General features: G+C 56.3%; 2 protein-coding genes across 2 annotated transcripts in view; one reads left to right on the top strand and one right to left on the bottom strand.

Annotated features, from left to right (window-relative positions):
* Window positions 1-20,787, top strand: part of LOC135317445 (uncharacterized) — a 194,490-nt gene that overhangs the window by 12,083 nt on the left and 161,620 nt on the right. The window lies entirely within an intron of this gene.
* LOC135317533 (forkhead box protein J1-like) lies at window positions 11,872-14,553 on the bottom strand. Its single transcript, XM_064473825.1, has 2 exons — window positions 14,038-14,553; window positions 11,872-12,672 (listed from the first exon to the last, which is right to left on the bottom strand). Exons 1-2 carry the CDS (start codon window positions 14,536-14,538, stop codon window positions 11,872-11,874), a joined length of 1,302 nt encoding a protein of 433 aa, XP_064329895.1. The 5' UTR covers window positions 14,539-14,553.

Here is a 20,787-nt window from a genome sequence, read left to right as displayed (position 1 = left end):
GCCCCACCACCTTCACTGTGTGCCCCAGCAGGTGGAAACTGTGGCTGGAGTTGAGCAAGGGCACCCTCAGGACGATGCGGAGCGTCCTCAGCGCCGGGTGGGGATGCTGCTCCTGGGGACTCTGGTTCCAGGCTGCGGTGGGGATGCCGGCAGCAGCGCAGGGTCAAGGCGGTGGGATCAGAGGTGGCACCCAGTGGGCCTAGGACTGGCACCATCAGGGCGCGCAGAGGGGACTCCCGTGTCTCACTGGAGGGGTGAGCGCGTCTGCCCCGCCTTGCCCCTGCGCCCACTGCTCCGCGGCTTCCTCCCGGGCCGGGGCCTCCTGGGGCCTCCCTGGGGTGCTGCAGGGGCGTGCGGCCCAGTGCTGCCATGAGCTGTGGGGCCTGGCTGGGTCCTGACACCGGCTGTGCTGGCACCTGGCAATGCTGTGTGTTCCCTGGAACGTATCGCAGCCCCCGGGCAGCGGGGGGCCGTAGCTTCCAGCACGGGTCTGTGGGACTGGAGCAGTTGAGGGTCACAAGGCTGGGGTGGGGCGTGGGGCGGGAGTCCCAGAGCAGCAGTTCAAGGCCTCCATGCTGTGGTGTCTGGGTGGGACGGCTGCTTTAAATCTGTCCCCTCTGCTGCATGAAGGGCCTTTGCCCCTTGGTGTTGCCCGTGTTTCTAGGTTGCTTGGCGGGCACGCTGCTGATGTTGGACGCTCTGCGCTTGCTGCTTCCCGCCTGCAGCCCGCTGCTGCCTGCCCCATGCCATCCCCGTGCAGCTCTGCCTTTGTGGTTTGCCTGCTTGCTGCCCACCTCTCCCCAGCTGGGCCCCACCCGGCAGGAGGTGACACCCGGCGGCAGCGGCAAGTGGGTCAAAAGCACCCGGGGCTGCCTCCGCAGCGCCTCCTCCAGCAGCTGGGCCATGTGGGGCTGGTGACGCTGGGGGTGCACCTGGGCTCTGGCCAAGGGCGTCAGTAGTGGGGACTGCAGGGGGCTGAGCAGGGGACTGTCTGGAGGAGCCTGCAGGGAATTGTTCTGGGGACTGTCCACAGGTCTGTCCTCAGAAGTCTCCTCTGCAGTCTCCGGAGAGCTCTCCTCGGAGATATCCAAGGGCAGCCAGGTGGGGAGGACTGCCGACACCCCGCCCTGGTTCCCCTTGGTGTCTTGCAAGGGGGAGGCCGGCACACCCCTGAAGGGGTCGGCATCCCCCAGCATCCCCGATTGCAGGCGGCATTTGCACCAGCCGCCCTCTGCCTCGTACTCCAGGAGGTCAGGGTCTTCGCTGCAGGAGGCAGTGGTGTCCAGGCTGTCGGGGACATCGGTGAGGATATTTTCACCGTCCACCAGCATCACTGCTGCCAACTTCTCCACCTCGCAGCCGCCCTCTGCCCTGTACTCCAAGAGGTGGGGGAGCTTGTTAAGTGAAGTTGTTAAGTCGAGAACATTGGGGATGGTGTCCCTGCCATCCACCAGCCCCGCTGCCACCAGTGGCTCCTTGGGGCAAGCCGCCCTCCGCCACATACCCACAGAGGTCAGGGTCCTCATCAAGGGCCTCGGCAGTCACGTTGGGGACACTGGTGGTCAGGGTGGTGTCCTCACTGTCCCCTAGCCCTGCCACCACCGCATGGTCCTGGGGGCAGGCGCCATCTGCCGTGTACATGGAGAAGTCGTGGAGGTCATCGAGGAAATCGGCGCTGATGAGGCTGTTGGGGAAAGGAAGGCCGTTAGGGACGGTGTCCTCGCTGTCCCCCAACCCTGCTGCCACCACTTGCTGATGGGGGCAGCCGCTCTCTGCCACGTACTCGGAGAAGTCAGGGACCCGGCTGAGGAAGCTGGTGAAGTCGTCGACGTCGTCGACAGAGACCTCGCCGTCCCCCAGCCCCGCCGCCGCTGCTGGCTCCTTGGGGCAGCCGCCCTCCGCCACGTACTCGGAGAGGTCGGGGAGCTCGTGGAGGAAGGCGGCGAGGCTGGGGCTGTCAGGCCCATTGGGGAGGCTGTCCTCGCTCTCCAAGGTGTTGAGCCAGGAGAGCACCAAGCTGGCCATGGTGTCCTCTGCCAGCTCAGGACAGGCCTCAGCGAAGGCCTGTGGCCCCTGCTCGGGCAGGTTGACGGGCTTCTCTGGGGCTGCCGGGGTGGTCTCCACTGCTGAAAAAGCAAAGAGATCCAACCCAAGCGCGGGGTGATGCAAGCTTTCCTTGGCTCAGGGCAGCTGCCCGCGGGCTCTGCCACCCCCCAAAGCTCACCTTTAGGCTCTATCCTGGTTCTGCAGGTCGGCAGAGCCAGGCCGGTCTGGTGGGGGCTGGCAGCAGGGACACTGTCCTCCATGGCCACCACTTCCTTCTTGAAGCCCTCCGATGGCTTCTGGGCACTGCCGGGCAGGGTGTGGAGCACAGGGTGCTCCTGGACCCAAGGCTGAGCCGTGGGGCGGCACGGTGGTGGGTCGCCGGTGTGGTCAGGGGCACGCAGCGAGCAGGAGCCCGTGGGGTCCATGGGCTCTTGCTGGTCTAGGGTCCATGGCCCCATCCCCCTCGGCTGGTGGGGCACCAGCACCTGTGGCACCACCTGCTGTCCCCAGCCGTAGGCAGGGGGACATGGAGCAGCCATGGTGGGGAGCGACACCCCATGGTTTAGCTGCACCCCGTGGGGGAGCTGCACCCCATGGGGAAGCTGCACCTGACTGGGGAGCTGCAACCCGTGGGGGAGCTGCAACCCAGCATGGAGCTGTACCCCCATGGACATCTGCACCCCACTGAGGAGCTGCACCCCAGTGGGGAGCTGCATGCCTTGCAGGTGCTGTACCCCCGTGAGGGAGCTGCACCCCATGAGGGAGCTGTGCCACTGGGGGAGGTGGCACCCCGCTGGGGAGCTGCACCACCTGCCCCGGGGCCCCCAGGGGCCCTGGCACCGCCTGCCAGATGGTGGGCTGGGACAGCTGGTGGGTGACGGTGTGGAGCTGGGCAGGCTCACCAGACACTGCCAGCCCCGGGACAGAGGGCAGCACGTGGGCACTGACCGGTGCTGGCATGGCTGGGGTGGTGAAGCTCATGCCGGGCACCTGCGATGCCGTGGGCAGCCGGAGAGGGAACCTCTCTGTTGGGGGAAGCAAAGAGGGGTGGTGGGGTGAGATATTGGTGGGTAGAGCCCCTTGGGGGTTACCTGGAGGGCAGGAGCACCACGAGGCGCAGGAGCCTGCTGCTGTACCTGCCATGGCGGTGGGTCAGTGTGGGGTTTGTTTGGGGCAAACACTGTTCTGGGGTTCCATCCCCATGGCGATGATTCCGCCAGCACCTGCCTGAGCCAGCCTTGCCAGGGCTGGATTTGTCATGCCTCAGCAACTGCCCATCACCATGATTTCCCATCCAGCTGATCTCTCATCCCGATGAGGGTTTCCCATCCCCGCCATGAATTCCCATCCCAACGATGATTTCTCATCCCGGTGATGGCTTCCCATGCCAGCAATGATTTCTCAGCCCTGGGATGGTTTCCTATCCCAATGGTTTCCCATGCCCACAGTTTCCCTCCCAAGCATGATTTTTGTGGGGAGGTGAATTTCCTTCTGAAGGGGAAGGGATGCAGCCGGTACAGGCGGCCCTGCGGTGCTGCCATGGGTGAGCTGCCCCATCCCCACCACTGGGGCGGGATGGGGCCCTTTTGGGGGTTGTTTTTGTGCTCCCCCTCTCTGCCCCAGGGTGGGGACAATGCTGCTCCCAGCCGTGGGGATACCTGGCACTGGCGGTACCGGTACTGTGTGGCCATGCTGGGGAGCTGTCGGGCAAATCTGGCAACTGGCCCGTGCCAACCGAGGAGAGAGGCTGGGACGCAAAGTCTAGCGGTACAGAGGCACCCTCACATTCGTGCCCTCGAGCTGTCCCGTTCAAACTGAGGCACCCCAGATGCAGTCTTACACATGTTTCTTAGACCGTTCAAGCGTTCATCTCCAACGCTAGTTGACCGGTTGATACTTAACACACCCGCGTGCGCTGCTGTTTTGCAAAGCAACTCTAGTTCTGTGGTGTCGTCATCCGTCTGCTTGCTTTTTCTGAGCGCCGAGTTGCAGATCCTGCTTCCTGTACCTGGAGAGATTCCCTATTCGATGTGTTTGCTTCTCTTGCTTTTAGGCTAAAGGCAGATACGCACTGTAGTGTAAACTTATAATTTGTTCCCATCCCAGAAGGGTCTGATTGTCAGTGTTTGACTATTTCTTGCATTTGGGGAGAGGGGGCAGGAGATGGCAGGTATTCTTCTGCCCCAAATCTGGGGTTTTTGCATACCAGCCATAGGGGAACGAGCAAGGGTGCCAGCTGGCGAGCCATGCAAAAAAGCAGTTTCCTTCATAAGTGATTGCGACTAGTTTCCTAAAGACAATGTCCGTTTCGGGCAAGAGCAAAAGAACAATATCCCAAACAGTATTGTGTTTGTGCAGGTATTATGAAGGAAGCGTTAATCCTTTCCAGACTTGAAACGCAGTAATCGGTTTCGCATGTTAGCAAATGTTAGTAGTTCTCTTTCTAAGATCTCTTTTCTACCCTAAGCTGATCTCTGTGCTCCAGGTTGTCATTCTGTATTCTGTGTTCCTCAGATTTACGGAGGACAGAGAATCAGGTGCAGTGATTGAAATTACCGCTATTGAAATGCAATCCTGGCTACAGGATTGTTGCTGTCATTCATGTATTCATACAGCCCAGTAGTATGTCAGCTCCACCGGCCTTATTTGAACGGTCGTGTTTTCCAGCCTTCTTAAAGATTTGCCTCTCCACCACAATGAGTAGCCATTGTTAGCTTGTGGTTTTGCCATGTCTTTCTAGTGTTGGCTCTGAATAAATGAAGTACACTGGTGAGTTACAGCGTCTCTTGCACAAACACTACAGCAGCCTCCTGGTGCCCATGAAGCATCTGCAAGCAAAAAACCCTGAATTTATGTGGCTCTGCGTGCAAGCTTTGGGCGTATTGCTGCAGTAGTTGTTGCAGTGCTTTCAGGCCCTCCCCAGTAATTCTGGACACCACAGTGTTGGCTTCTAAACGTGGCCTTGTTCTCGGGGTTAATTGAAATAGGTGTGCCTAGCGCCGTCTTGTCGATGCACGCTCCGTTTCTGGTTGGGCGGCACCCTCTCCTGGTATTGTAATGCTGCCCTAAACGAGAGGAGAGGTGCTGCTGTCATCAAGGATCAGGTAAATAGCTGTGTGCGGTTCAAGACAAGAATGGCACTGCTGTTCTGACACAGAAAATGAACCAGGCAGATGAGCTTTCTGTTCCTTCAGCTGGAAACATTGCAGAAACCACTGTTAGAGTGGCTCCTGTTTGGGAGCAAGGAATGGAGGCTGTAGTGGTGGAGAGGCCTTCCAAAATGCGTTACTGGCCTTGGAGTGTGTTCCTCAAGGTAAGTGGATGAAGCAACCCTTGTGTGGGGATGTAAAGTACGTCCTTGTCCTTCCTCCCCTTCGGGAAGTGCGTGGCTGTAAGTGCGAGCCCGGTGGTGTTCTAGCAGTGGCAGGCAGCATGAGCCTTTCTCTTTGCCCCTAAATTCCACAGCAGCCTCTGAATTGCCCTCTGCTCATGGGGCACTTTGGGTGGTGCATGAGTTGTTTGTCAACAATATCCGTGGTTGTATGTCTGATTCGTCATGAGTAGAGTGCAGCTACAGATCAATGAGTGTGTGAAATCTCAGCAAGTTTTCAAATGTAATAACTACTCCCTAAAATACTGTAGCATTTTCCAGATTATCTTAAAGCAAATTCTGGCAATTGAGACCCTTCTGGGTTTTTTCACAGGGCTCCTAAATCGCGCCTAATCCTAGGAACTGCTTTCAGGTGACGTTTCCACTCCTATTTTCAGTCGATACAGCACACGTAACAGATTTAGTATTTTGGCGCTGTGATGGCTAAGTATGGCAGATACCTGAGCACAGGGCTTGGGCTTCCACAAAGAAACACTGTTCTAAAGGTGCCGCTGCTGACATTTCTGTGACTTCTTTGTCAGGTCACTGATGTTTGTCACTCAAGTAAACTTGCACCTCAGAGTGTCTGGGCTATGGCTGTTCTTTCTTAGAACTTGAAGTACTGTGTCTGGTAGCTGTCTGTAATCCTGGGGATATACAGCCTGGCTAAAGGTACCTTCGTATTTTGATGGTTGATTATTTAAGAACCCAAAACGGTAGCACAGACTTTGTATTTTTGATACTTCCGCAGCAGAGACAAAATACCTGAGAAGTTCTTGCACTGTTGTGTTCTATATCTGTATGTCTGAGGTAACCTGTGACAAAGCAGAAATGGGGTTTGGGGGCTTTTTCAGTGGCACTGACTGTACCAAGAGAGAAGAGTTTCTGTATACGAATGAATGTCCACATTCTCTAGGCTATCAGAGCAGCATGTTTTGATGTTCAGGCTCTATAATTTGTGTTCACTGCTTGATGTTGGGTACCAGTGCTCTATTTGAAGTCCTGATCACCTTTTTATTATTATGAGGTGATGAGGGAATGACTTTGTGCACTTGTTGGAGGAATCCCGCGCTGCCACGTACATGTAGCTACTAGAATCACCCCCCACCTCAATGATTTATGTCTCAGTGGGGGTTACTGTGCTTACCAAGCGTGACGAACAGCTTTAAAAGCTTCTTAAGAATTTTGCGATGATCAAAGGCGACTCAAGCACATAGCACATATTTTGTTGCTCAGTTTTATTCTGCTTTCAGATGATGAACACGTCATTTAGTTCCTGAGTGCCCTCAATCGCGAGAAGTGCGTCAAGTCTCTCATGTAGAAACTGTCGAATAGACAACGTCTTCCACAAATGTCTCCCATGAGTTCCACACGAGCTGTGCTCCTGGTGGTGGTGCACAGAGTTAACGGGTGCGGTGGGAGGGCTGGAATGAATGCTGCAGGGGAAGGAAGAAGAGGGAGAAGAAGCAGTTTCTGAAGAAAATAGGGGAAGCTCTGGGAGGGAGAAAGGCTTACTTGGGGTCCCACATCAATGCTACTAAGTCCCCTTAGGGGCACAGAGAGCTTCAGGAAAGGTTTGTTTTGCCATATCGTGTTCCCTCTTTGCTTACAGCCTTGTTTCTACCTTGTCCCCTTAGATTTCATGGCCGTTTGCTTCCAACTCCGCTCTGTTCAGCTCGACCGCTCCATCAAGGGGCTGAAAGACCATTTCCATAAGGACAGCTCCTCCACGGGGGTGCCATATTCCCCTGCCCCTCCGAAGAGAAGGAAGGGCACCCCCACCAAAAAGCCAGTCAAGAGACCAGGTGAGTCCCTGAAGGGGGGATCCCTGTCTGTGTATCCTCTTGCCTGGGCTTTTAGGACAGGAGCAGGGGTGAGGTTTTGGAGATAAGCACCTCTTCTCTGCCCTGGGTTCAGCACTGAGATTACAGACATTTTCTGTCCCTATTTTACAAGTCATCAGGTCTGTTCTCTGGGTGATGTGAGGGAGGAGAGGGGCCCTGTATATGGGAGAGAAAAGGCCGTTGCCTTAACAAAGGCGATAGGTAAAAAGGGACCTGAGAGGGCTCTAAAAGGATATGCTCTGAGAACAGCTATCCTCAGCCTTGGGATATGGAACATAGACTGTGCAGCAGCAAATAGAAAACCCAGACCTGATGAAACACTAGCACGTACCTCCCGCAGCAGCCCAGTGATGTTGTCCCTCTCTGTGTCACAGCACCCTGCCGTCTCCTCTGTAACAGTGACAAAAGTCAGGCGAGTTCGTATTTCTGTGGGTTTACCTGGCCAAGACTCTCCCACCCTCATATTTTTTCCTGTGTTGTCCAAATACTCTTACTGCATTGAGGAAAATAATGAGAAATGTAGTTCGGGACTGGAAACGGATGGGATGGGGTAAGGGAGGAAAAGAAATACCCATTTTAAGTGTGTTGTGTTTATTTTTATAACCCTGATGTGAATGCAGTCCTCGTCCCTGGTAATGTGCGTCTGTGCGCGTGTGCTGGCCCTGGTGCTCGCTCTCCACTCCGGTGTGTGGGGAGGCTTTGCTGGGCCTCTTCTTGCTAAAGCAGAGGGTGCGCCTGGGGTACCTGGAGCGGGAGGGCTGCCTGGGGAAGGCTGTGACACCCACAGATCACGCCTCTGGTCTTTTAAAATCAATCTGTGCCATTGCTGCTGTGCCCTGGAGCCGTTCCTGAAAGCTGCTGTGCGAGTTGCAGTTGGTGAATGCGGTCAGTCTGCGAATTTCAGTGGGTTTTCCCCTGTCAGCAGAGAGTCACGTGGAAAGGGGATGTCTCAGCCCACACTTGGTCTTCCTCGGGACTTTGGCAGGTAGTTACTTGTGTAAGAATTTGCCCCCAGTGTTGGGAGACGCGTGGAGGACAATATCCTCCTGCTAAGCAGAACTAGCTGTGCTGCAGGTGGCAGAAGGGCAGGGTTTCAAATCGCTCCTAAGCACGATGGCAGTCATTTGTGTTCAGCTCCTGAACGGTGGCTCCTGCCCAGCAGCAGGATTACAACAGGTAAGAATTATTTTTGTGTGGCTCAGTAGCTCACTACGGGGAAGATGCCAGATGGGGATCTGTAGCTGAGCCGTGGGGAACTCAGGTGGAGGATGCTTCAGATTTGGTCCTCAGCTGTCACCCGACACTGAGAAGTTACCTGGGATTTGATTGCTGTGAAGTCAGCATGGTCAGCAAATGTACTTCAGTGAAATTAAAAAGGGAGAGGAAAATAGTCTTTGAGCAGAGAGTCACAGTTTCTTCTGCAGTTCCGCCAGCTTTCCGGGATGGCTCTTGAGATGGAGGTCTGACCCCCTCTCTGCACTGGCATAGTGGCCCTCTTCATAGCAATAGTTGTCTGGTCGTGTTTGATTCCCCTGGTTTTAGCCTGTGTTCAATTACGGACAAAGCACTTTTTTTCTGTGCTATTGCTTCCGTAAGTCAAGTCAAGCTCTGCAAATTTGGGTTTCAGGGTTCCAACAATGAGTTGATTTCCTTATCCCTTAAGGATGAATATCCCCCTGCACACCCCAATGCACACTTTAACCTGTTGCAAGAGACAAATAACAGACTAAATCTGATGTGCTATAACTTGTTTACCCACAAGGCAAAGTGCAAGAGAGGCTCCAGCTAAAGGGAAGGTGAGGTATTAGGGACAGGGTAACAAGGCAGAGACCCCCCTCTCCCCCCGCTGCTGTGTTTGATTCTGGAGGACACGCTCCATATCCATGTGCTGTTTCAGAGGGTCTTCGTCTCTCTGTTGTTGTTTTATTTGTTGGTGTACCCTGCACTGTCTCCTGTCATTGAAAATCCGACTGCTGGAGCTGCTTCTAAAGCAGAGTTGTGTCTTCTTAAATGAAACTTGCCAAGACAGGTTGAACTGACGAAGCAATCGGTGGGTTTGGGTTTTTTTCCCAGTAGTTTGCTGTTTGAAATGTCAGCAGTCTGTCTCAGAGGGCAAGTGTATTCCGATTCCCAAATCATCCTGCTGCAAATGCATGCACATCGAATACCGCTCCGTTGTGATGCCCGTAGGCCCAGTGCTCTTTCGCTGGCTTGAGGGCAGCAGGTAGCTCAGCAGCTCTGCAGCGCCAGGGAAGGATGGGGCCAGGCGGTGCTGGTAGGGGCACCCAGCCTGGCTGCCCACAAGCAAAAGCCTGTTGGGGTTGAGCCGGCAACTGAGCCCCACACAGCCGCTCGCTCACCCCCCCACCGGCGGGATGGGGAGAGCATCAGAAGGGCAAAAGTGAGAGAGCTCGTGGGTTGAGATAAGAACAGTTTAATAATTAAAATCAAACCATAATAACAACAGCAATAATGCAAAGAAAAGGAAAATAAGGAGAGAGAGGCGAAACCCGGGGTGGGGGGAAGGGGGAATGACCAACCCAGACACACGGCACGTGACGCGGCCGCTCAGCACCCGCCGACCCGCCGATGCCGGTCCCTGAGCAGCAGCCGCCCCTCTGTGCGCCCACTGCCCCGGGTAATAGGCTGCTCGTGGCGTCACATGGTACGGAATGAGCACCCCATTGGCCAATCAGGGTCAGCTGTCTTGGCTGTGGCCCCGCCCCCCCGGCCCCTTGCCCACGGGGCAGAGCGTGGGAAGCTGGAAAGGTCCCTGGCTGCGTCGCCAGCTGCAGCGAAGAGGAGTGACTCTCTCCCAGCCAAAACCAGCGCGGTCGCCACCCCTTATTCCACACTGTTTTCGCCATGCCCAGGTCCCACACGATGCAACGCAACCTCACCAACCACCACCCCTCCCCTCCCCAGCCTTTGGCATCATACACAGACATCACTCCCTTCGTCTATGGCCCTTCCCTGTAAAATGTCCATAAAATCGCCCACTTGTGTTTCTCAGGGCAGCTGCGGTGCCGGGTCCGGCCCTGGCACAAGCAGAGGGACGGTCCCACGCGCTCCCATCCTGTCACCCCCAGGAGCTCCCCGCAGGGGCAGGGAAGGATGCTCCGGGGGGTGGGAGCAGCTCCCAGGACTTCGGACACCAGGCACGGCCACCCTGGTGCCACACGGGCGGTGTGTAAGCGTTGCCGCGCAGGTGGGGGTTTGTGCCTCGGTTCCCCCGTGGAGAATTGCTGTGCCGCTGCAGAGGGGGGTGATGGCACCCCCGTACCGGGGCTGGGTGTACAGCCAGGGCTGGGCTGCTGAGGTGTCCCCTACCCACAGGAGAGAGGGTCAGACAGAGCCCGGCGGCGCTGGAGGGAAACAAGGAGGCAGAAGGGGTTTTTTCTTCTTCATTTTGTTTTTAATTTGTAAATAACTTTCCATGAAAAACGTTAAATTGCACACGTGTATCTGCAGTTCTTCAGCATCAGTATAGAGGCCCCAAAACAGGAAAATACCACAAAAACAACAAATAAAAAGAAGCATCAACACTACAGATACAAACACCTACAGTGACCCCCCCCAAAACCCGCAAGAGGCATGACCCTTGCTCCCCGGCCCCGGGACACCGTCCCCAGCCTACGTCAGCTAGTGAAAGGCAGAGAGGGTTTATGGTGGTCTAGACCCTTCGGCAACTGCAGCGAGGGGTTTGGGTAGAAAAAATACCAAAGCCAGCTGTGGGAGCGACCCCGTCCCCGCTGCTCCTCTCCTGTCGGGGACAATTCCGGGACCCTTGATGAAACCTGTTGCTGCTGCTGCAGGAATCCTCCCTTACCTGGTCTTGGTTTACAGAATGATGAACACAAGCCTTTAAACAGTGAAAATATAAACCAGCTCCCAAACTGCATTTCCCCTAACCCCACTCTTAGGAAATTCTAGTGCTAAAAATTGAGATTTCTTTCAATATATAATCGATAATAGATTCTATAAAAACATCTAAAGAAGCAGACTTGCTGAATTTATAAACCTTTTGTTCTTCCCTAGGTAGCACCTCCCTAGGAGGGAGGCTGATCTCAGAGGATCTAGAAGGGACCTCTACGTACTTGCTAGCTAATTATCACACTATACCTGTGACCTACCCTAGACACAAAATAGGAAAAAGAGAGAGAGAAACAGAGGGACGAAGGGGTGAGGAAATTGCATGTAGTCTATCGAGCCCTAAGCCACCAGGATCTCATGTCTTGGATGGGATTTAGCGGGTGCTCTGTTAGCCCTGAAGGAACGTAGGCCGTGTCCATTGCCACGGGGGAAAAAAAAAAAAGACAATTCACATTTCTTCCTTTAAAAGCAAAAAAATAAGCAGTGTTCTATTTCTTCTCCTGAGGAAACTCATGGACTAGAGACTTCTGACGTGGCCTTTAAAGCTCTATCAAGCTGTTCCTGTGGTGTTGGTTTTTTTCCTCCCCGCGGTGTTTCTGTGAATAATCTTACAGTGAAGCTGGTAAAAGTCCCTGTGAATGTCTTGGTCTCTAGAAACTCTTGTCCCTTGTAAGTCCCAGCAGCTCTGGGGGAGCATCCTCCTAAAGCCTGTGCGGGCTTTGGAGAGTGACTGGCCCCTTATAAGAGGGACGCCAGACTGCTCCAGTCGCTCACATCTGCTGGCAAAGAGCCGTCGCTGAGTTCAAACACCTCCTCCACGTTGCCGGAGTTGGAGAGGTAATCGTTTGTCCCTTGGTGCCAGGGGTGCTGCAGGAAGGCCGTGGCCATGAAGGTTTCATCAAAGTCCAGGTCGTCGTGGTTGGCTTCGGTGAGGACGTGCTCCTGCCCCTGGGGAGAGGCGATGTGGTGCCCGTGTAGCATCAAGTCCAGGTCGCGTGTTATGGGGCTGATGGGAGGCGTGAGCTCCAGGTCCCCAAAAGTGGAGACGTCTCCATTCAGGATGGTGTTGAGGATGGCTTCCCAGTCAAGGCTGCCTTTCAGTGATGCCAGCTCAGTCTGCTCTTCCTGGGTCAGCAAGGCAGAGTTGGAAAGCCGAGGCGCCTTGGCCGTTTGCTCGGGCAAGGGCTGCTTGCGCTTGTGCCCTGCTTTGCCATCCGCTGGGTTCCAGGTCTGGTCACCGGTGACTTCTTCAAACTCCTTCAGCAGCTGCTGTAACTCCACGCTGACGTTGAGGCTGTTACTGGAGGCGCAAGCTGAAGTGGCCGGGCTGGCGACGCTCTGTGCTTCTTGCTGGGCGCTGTCGGTGACGGCCGGGTGGATCTGCACCGGGGGCATCCTCCGCTTTTTGAAGGCACCACTCTTGAGCCGGTCGGCGTATTGGGGGTCAAGCTTCCAAAACCCACCTTTCCCTCGCTCGCCCTTCTCCCGGGGCACCTTGATGAAGCCCTTGTTCAAGGAGAGGTTGTGTCGGATGGAGTTCTAGACCCAAAACAGGAAGAAAACAAGGCTGAACCTGCATTATCTTTGAAAGGTCGTGGAGGACAGGAGAGGTGCCCGAGGACTGGAGGAAAGCAAATGTCACTCTAATCCTCAAAAAGGGGCAGAAGGAGGACCCGGGAAACCATAGGCCAGGCGGCCTCAGTGAGTGGTTCTGAAGCCCTGAATGTGCCTGGAGTGATGCAACTAATTCGAAAGGAAACTCAGCTATTGGGTAAATGCCCCAGCGTTGGACTCCACAAAGCTAAGACTGTATTAAGAGATTGGATATGGTAGAGGTGGGTTTTTTTTGTGATGTTGCCTAGATACCTTTATGCTTATTTATCCATAACCCGTAGTGCTGAAGAGGAAAACCAAAGCTTGAACGCTTAGAGCTGTTGAAAAACATGCGCACACCCACACCGCACCCCCCCCACCCCTGAAACCCCTCCTCCGGGCTGAAGCCCGGGTGTGTTGGCTCCTTTCCAAAGCACTCAGCTCCCACAGGGTTATCTCCGTCTCCCCCCGGAGTAGGTGGCATGACCTTTCCAGGCTGTCCTCATGTATGGGAATGAGGAGAGGGGATGAGAACACAGCCGAGAAGAGACCAAACCGAAGAGAGAAGAGACCTAAAAAAGTAGAGAAGAGACCAAAAAGAGAGAGGGAGGCAAGAGAAGCAATAAGAAAAAAAGAAAAAAAAAGGAGAAAAAACAAAAATGAAAAAAAAATAAAGAATAAAGAATAAATAAAAAGAAGAAAAAATAAATAAAAGAGAAAAAAGAAAAAAGAAAAAAGAAAAAGGAGAAATAGAAATAAAAAGTAGGAAAAAAAAGAAAAGAGAAAAAAGAATAAGGAATAATAATAAGACAAAAGAATAAAGAAAAAAGGAAAAAAGAAGAACAGAAAGCGCTGGGCTGCCAGAGGCCCTGGCGACCGCCCTGCGCAGGGAGAAGGTGGGCAGCCCCCGGGCAGGGGGTTTGCAGCGCCGTCGCCCTGCCCTGCCCGGGCGAGCACCGCTGCCGGGATCGCTGGCGTGCGGCGGGCGCGGGCTGCGAATAACCCGAGCAGAGGGACGAGCCTCCCGGGTCCCGCCTGCCCTGCCACAGCCCAGAAAGGCCCCCGTGCCGGAGGTCCCGTCGTGTGCCGGAGGAGGGCAGCGAGCCAAGGTGGCTGGGAAAAGCCCCTGTGCTTCAGGCTGGCCCCAGAGCTGGCGAGCGTGGGGGCTGGCCCCTGCCCCCCGAGGGCACGCGTGTGCTGCCTGGGGACAGCAGCCCTATTTGACCTCTCTTGGGTTTCCCTCTGAGGTGGAAAGCCCTCCCCAGCCCCGCGGGGAGAGGGGAGAAGGCAAGAAGTCTCCACATCTCGTACCTGCCAGTTGGGATCGGCGTGTCGGAAGTAGCAGAAGTTGTCAGTGATCCACTTGTAGATGGCGGAGAGGGTGATTTTGGGCTTCTGGCTGGCTTCCATCGCCATGCAGATGAGGGTGGCGTAGGAGTAGGGTGGCTTGATGTGTGGGTTGGTCTTGTAGTCGATGTCCTGCGCGAGCTGAGGGTGTGCGGCCATGGGGTGGTGCGCTGTCCTCAAGGTGGAGGAGGAGATGGGCTTGCAGGGAGTGTGGGGCATGCCCACGCGTGCCGGGTCGGCGGCCGGGGGCGAGCACGGCGCGGCAGAGCTGGGGATGCTGTGACAGTCCTGGGGGTCCGGGTCACTGGGGCAGCAGGAGGACTTGCCCATGCAGGCGCTGATCGAGAAGTCCTGCAGCCACATGAGGCTGGTCAGGCTGTCGTCCAGGTCGTCCGAGCCCCCCACGCTGCCCTCCGGCCCTCCGTCCTTTCCTGCCTGCAGGCAGCGCAGCCACCCCTCAGCCATGCCTCGGCGCTTCGGCAGATCCTGCTTTCACAGGGTGCACGTGAAGGGAAGGGAGGGGATGGGGCAGATCCTGCAACAGCAACAGGGAGAGGGTTGAGGCTCCCTGAAGCGCAGCTGCTCTCCGGCACCTGGGCAGGGCTGGCCCTGGGTGCTCTGGGTGCCGCTGGGCGAGACCCATCCCCAGGGTGCTGCGCACCGGAGCCACAACACCTCCCCCGGGGTGCTTGAGCAGCCCCAAACTCAGGGAAATTCCCTCAAACCCCTGTGCCACGGTGTCACCCAGACCCCGGCGGGCCAGTGCTGCCCAACAAGCCTTCAGCCAAAGTAAGAAAGAAAAAACCAGCCAAACCCCCCCTCAAACAGCCAAAATCCAGCCCTGCCATCCCGCAAAGCAAGAATGATTCAAGAATGATTCTCCCACCTGCTGCTAGCAGGACAAAATCTCAGGCTACACCACCTCGCCAAAATATCTTAACGTTCCCCTCCTGCTACCAGCTTCCCTTGGTTCCCTGCTCTTTCTGCCTCTCCCTTCACCTAGCGCCACTAAAACAACCCGGGGAGGGGGCACAGGCCCAGCCCAAGCACACCCTTACTCAGCGAGGGCCGGTGGATCCAGGCGTCCGTTATTCCCGGGCTGGGGCTGTGGTGTCCGGCTTCGCTGCCGGGCTGTGAGCCCAAACTCCCGTGTCTTTGGGCGAGGAGAGGCCCCCGAGGCCGAGGAGCCCAGCACCGGCTGCACTGGGGCAGCTGGGGCCGAGGGTTCCGTCATCCGAATGATGCTGCGACCAACAGTCAGGGGGTGTGGGCGGAGCGGAATCACCCGCTCTGCTCCCTCAAAACAGGCTTTTCCCCCCAGAATAAGGCTCAGCGGGGCGACAGCTTGTTGGGGTGCCTGATCCCGTGTCACCACCCAGCCCTTGCACATTCCTGTGCCCCCGGTAAGGGAGAGCCCAGAAACCCTCACGGCAGTGGTTGGGGGAGCGGCGGAGGGAATGCAAATAACAACAAAAATAACAATAACACAGCTCCTGGCCCTGCGGTTGGTCCTCGCATGGCCATGGGGAGGTGGAGGGGACCTGCCAGTTTGGGCTGAGACTCGGCTATTTGAGGGACGGAGCCCCGGGGTGGGGATGGGCAGGGTTGGGGTACACGGGGAGGTGGCAGGGAGGATGCGGGATCCCACCGTACCCCACACCCAGTGCCAAATCCATCCCCAGCAATCCCAAACCCCACATCCTGGTGCCCCCCGTGGGGCTGGTGCAGGGGCAGCCCCAGCCCTTCCCTCCTGCCTGGGACCCCCCTCCACTTGTGACCCTGAGGAGCCCACAGTGACCAGGGCAAAGCTGAAGGGGGCAGGGGGGCTGGTAGAGCCCCAGATTCAAGGATGGGGCCTGCCTTTATTTAATTAGAAGGCTTACAGACACATGTCTCTCTAAGAACTCCCCAAGCCCCACCACCGCCCGCCCAAGGGCTTTAACAGAGACCAGGGAGGGACCCCCAGCACCCCAACCGAGGGGGCCAAGAGCAGCCATGAAACCCAAGGGAAGCCATTTCCTTTCCCCTTACACTGTAAGGCCTGCCCTTTGCGGGGTGGGGGGCTTCGGGGTGTCTCCGGGAAGGTTTAACCACCAGGCACTCCTCCTGCCCACTGCCCCACGGGGGAAGGACCCCCAAGAGCAAGGGGCAGGGGGGCGGCCAGACCCGCTCTCGGGGGCTGCTGCTGCCGCCAGTGGTGCGGACAACAAGGGCTTTTCCTGCCAGGACCCCCGGGGGTTTGGGCCAGACGAGCTGGGAGGGTCAAACCCTCTCCCCAGCACAGGGGCAGAGTCCCCTCTGCTCGCGCCCTTCCCCAGCGGCCACAGGCTGGGAGCTGGCGGGTGCTGGGACCAGCCGTGGAGGAGGGAGGAGGCGACTCCCGGGGAGCGGGAATCTCTGTCTCCCTTTTCAGCAGACCGACAGCCAGAAACCAACCCCAACCCTCAGTCTGCTGCCCTTCTAACAAGTCACCTCCCTCGGGAGCAGGGCCTGCCCCTGTAAAAACACACCTGAAGGCAGCAAGAGCTCGAGGGCTTTCCTGAGCAGCCTGCAGCAAAGCACTTCAGGCCTCAGCGCTCCCATCCCCACCCTCCCCCTGCGCAGGGTGGGGCTGTCTGCGAGCGCCCCACTTGCCGCAAGGTGCTTCCCCCCACCACGCATCAGCCCCTCCATTAAAACCAAATTATAACCCCCCCTTACAGCCCTCCTCACCTTCAAGGCATCAGCCTCCAGCACGAGGTTTCTTCCCTGGCGCTGGAGGGATTTCTCTTCAGCGCTCCTCTTCTCCCCTTCCCCTCCAGGAAAGGTCCCCTCTGGGTGTCCTCATCCGTCCCCGCGGTGCCGGGGCCCCGGCGCCTGTGCCCACTGCCCGGCCACCCGCACCCCACGCCAGGAAGCTGCCGCTACCCCCGGCCAGGCTCTCCCGGCAGAGGTTTCGTTTGCATTTGCACCTTCTCCATCCTGGCAGGGCTCGGAGGAGGCAGGATTTAGGATGGGTCGGTAATGCGGGTTGAAAGGGATGTTGCGAAGTGTTTAGGAGTCTTGAAGCAGCTGGGCTGGTTTTGGGGAGGTGCAGGGGGACGGGTGGGTGGATGCTCCCAGCCAGAAAGGGTTTCCACCCACCGAGCCCCCAAGACCCCGACTGCCCTCGCCTTGTAACCACAGAACGACTCCGGACACTTTGTTGACCTAAGATACCCTTTATTAAACGCGCTCTTCAAATCCAAAACACGCTCAAAGCAAAGCCGTGAGCAGCAATCTGGTTTCCTTCCTTCAATCCCTGCCGGGTGGATCCCTGGAGCAAGGGGCTGCCCTGCGAGGCAAGGGGCCGGTGCTTTTCACGCCGCGCTGCCGGCACTGGCAGCTCCTGCCCACCCCTCGTCCCTGCTGGGTGGCCGAGGGCGGCGCCGGCATCACCCACGCCAAAATCCCGTCTCTCCTGTGCCACGGCGGAGGATGCTCGTGGCTTTGCTCGCAGCACGCTGCATGGGCACAGCCTCCTCCCGGCTCCTCTCCATCGCCGTGCGCTCGCCGGCAGCCACGGTCCCTCTGAGCAAGCGTCAGGTGCCCGCACGCAGCCACCCCGCTCTGCAGCTGCCCCCTGAGCTTGCTGGGCCGCTCCTGCAGCCTTGGGGACACACAGCTCGGAGCGGCCAGAAAACCCTCCTGGTCGCCTCCCAGGACCTGCCTGTCCTGCCCCGACCACAAGCACTGTTGCAGCCCTACACCGGGGGGCCTGGCCAGGCCTGCAGAGCTCTCCTTGTCCCCTTTGAAACCACGAGGAAGGTTGGGCTTTGGTAGACAAGCCACCGCTGGAGCATCAGACTGATGTTCCCTTCCCTGGACACCGTCCAGCGACACCGTCCCCCCGCCCCGCTCTGCCCCCCCGCCAGGCCCCATGGCCGCCTCCCTGGGGCTGCCCAGGTCCTGGAGCCCTGGTGGAGCTGGGAGGAGGAGGAGGAGGGGGAGAGAGGGACAGAGCGGCAGAGAGGGGTGGGACAGGGCAGTGGGGGGGCCCCCACGCGCCAACTGCCCCCGTTAATGTACTGGTCATGGTGTCACGTGGTATGGAATGATCATCCCATTGGCCAATCAGGGTCAGCTGCCCCGGCCGTGGCCCCACCCCTCCCAGCCCCCCACCCACACGGCAGAGCGCGGGAAGCTGGAAAGGTCCCTGACCACCGCAGTGAGGAGAATTAACCCCTTCTCAGCCAAAACCAGCGCAGTCGCCTCCCCTTATTCCGTACCATTCACACCATGCCCAGGTCTACACCATGTCAGAGCCTACATCAGGCTTGCAAAAGAAACAGCCTATGGGCCAGGCCAACCTGCCAAGACGCTCATGTTAGCTACCACACTGTGCACAAGGGCTCTTTGCCCCAGCGCACCCCCACAGATCTGGAGAGGAATCCAGCAGAGAGGAAGATGAGGGCAGGGAAAGACTGCTCTCCCCTTCCTACCAAGTGCTCCTCTGCCTGATGACTCGCTCGCTCAGCATTTCGCTTGGAGCCTGCCTGGGTGAAGATGGGTTCTTCATCACAACGGCTGCATCTCTCATGGAAATCCTTCAGAGGAGAGAGAAAGGTTGGTGCCCTGTGAATGGGAAACCTCTGAAGGAGGGGGGTGAAGTCACTGCGGTGGGATAAAGCAGAGAGAAGGTGGCGGGTGTCACGAGCTAAAGGTGACTGAGGTGTTGCAGCAACAAGAGGGCAGCCCCAGAGGAGTCAATTGGGCACCTGTAGCACAAGGCAAAGGCTACAGAGGTGAAGATCTGCTTTGAGAGGCTGCAGAAAAGCCGACCGATGAAGGGAAAATACAGGGAAGTGGTGAGGAAGTCATCAGGTAGAGCTGCCAACGGTAATTGTTTGCTGCAGCCCACGTCCTTGGAAGCAAATGATCATGTCTAGTGCAGCAAGCGGCTGTTGGCAACAGCTCGCATCCGAGTGAGACACCCCCAACCTCAGCTCCTGCACGGAACCTCATGCTTTGAGAGACTGACGGGGGGAAGGTTGTTCTGAGGGAACGATGCTTCCTTTTCTCTGTTCTGTCCTCTTTTCCCAGCTCATCAGGGATCAAAACCCGAACTCAGGACCACGCAGGCAGTTGCACTCATTGATGAGAGAGAAGGAACAGCTTTCCCCGACTTTCTCTTCCTGCTCCTAGAGCAGCGCTCTCTTCCTTTCTAGACATTCAGTCCCTGATCGTGCTTCAACGGGAGGCAACGGTGGGTTTACACTCCCAAGAGGGGACCTCAAACATTACATTTGATAAAACTGGTAGGGTACAATTGCAGTTACGCGTGTGGATGGGCAGGAGGAGCATTAAATGGTCCCTGACACCGAAAGCAGCGCCATGGAAAGCTTAGGAAAGCTCCATCTCTTGACATTCTCCATAAAGACACAGTAAAAGCTCACCTCCTTCTGGAAGCCGCTGCACGTCACATGAACAACTCCAGAGCTCAGCAGGCACGTGCCATCTGCAGAGACAACGAACGTTGGACAACATTCCATACTCTCACCGTGATGGAAACACCAGTTTACATTTTTGTCACAGCAACCTCTGGAAAGGTACAACCGAGTACCCGTTTTCCTCATGACATCACTTACAGCCTTTTTTAGAAAAATAATGGCTGAGTGTAGAAATTTTACCTCCGGGGCTATCGAGGTGCTGCGCTTTGAGCTTCAGCCCAGAGTCATTTCATCTGATCACCAGCACCACCTCACGGGCTGCGTTACAGAAGCACCCAACCCCCAGACCCAGCCGCCTGTCAGGCAGGTGTCACAACAGCACACACTTGGTCAGTACAGCGTCATCACAGTTGGGTGTGTGGGGGTTGGGGTGTTTCGGTTTGGTTGGGTTTTTGCGTGACAAACAGTGAACAGGAGAACCAATAAATGGCATTTGAGCTCGGTTTAAGCTTATCACTACTCAAAGCCGTGTAATACCTACCAAAATTATAGGTGCTTGGGTGAAAACACAGCTCAGGTTGTGGGTAAGAAGGAGGAACTCTCCAGCTTAGGCTGCACTCCTGCACCACAACATCCAGAAGGGGGTTTGGAGCAGTCGTGCTTGTCACAGCGTCCAGTGACCACAGTGCAAAATAGGGGCAGTCCTGAAGGGATTCTTCTGGCCTGAAAGAAAACAAGCGCAGAAGCTAAACGCCGACTTTCCAGTGAATTATGGGGAGGGATACTGAAACCAGCTTCATAAAAACCTACCTTAGTGAGCCTGGCATTTGAGCCTGATACCAGCAGTCCAAGTCAAATACACCCAAATAAGTAGATGGTTTTCCCTGGCCGCGTGTGTTCACTTGCCGGCTGAAGACGGAGACACTGATGTCAGGAGATACAACTGTAAAAGACAAGACATTGTTTCTTATTGGGAGAAAATACAATCTATCTGACATTTTCAAAACATCACTTTCTATTTTGGCTTCATTCTGTTACGTCACTCATGAAACGCAACACTTGACTAAGAAGAATTTAAAAAATGTTCACCATAGCAAACACCTCTGTGATAGGTTTCAGTCATGCTGCCCCCCTTTTCAAGTTCAGATTGTATCCATCCTAAGCCAAATCAAATACACAATTATTAGCTAATCAAGTTTTCTATAGAGTAAGAGTTGATCAAGAGGTTTAGGGGAAAAAAGAAATAAAATAAGCCCAACAAGTTAGCCTACACGGATATTGAAGACTTTCAGGCTGTGGGTATGGA

This window comes from Phalacrocorax carbo, chromosome 26 (genome assembly GCF_963921805.1).
Source record: "Phalacrocorax carbo chromosome 26, bPhaCar2.1, whole genome shotgun sequence".
Lineage (NCBI taxonomy): Eukaryota > Metazoa > Chordata > Aves > Suliformes > Phalacrocoracidae > Phalacrocorax > Phalacrocorax carbo.
This window is presented reverse-complemented; position numbering and strand designations above follow the sequence as displayed.

What these genes read in the sequence shown, in the direction of transcription:
- LOC135317533 (XM_064473825.1), bottom strand. Translation starts at nt 14,538, where the DNA reads ATGGCTGAGGGGTGGCTGCGCTGCCTGCAGGCAGGAAAGGACGGAGGG. An exon ending in ACGCCGATCCCAACTGGCAG is followed by an intron (nt 12,673 to 14,037) that starts GTACGAGATGTG and finishes TTTTGGGTCTAG; the next exon opens with AACTCCATCCGACACAACCT.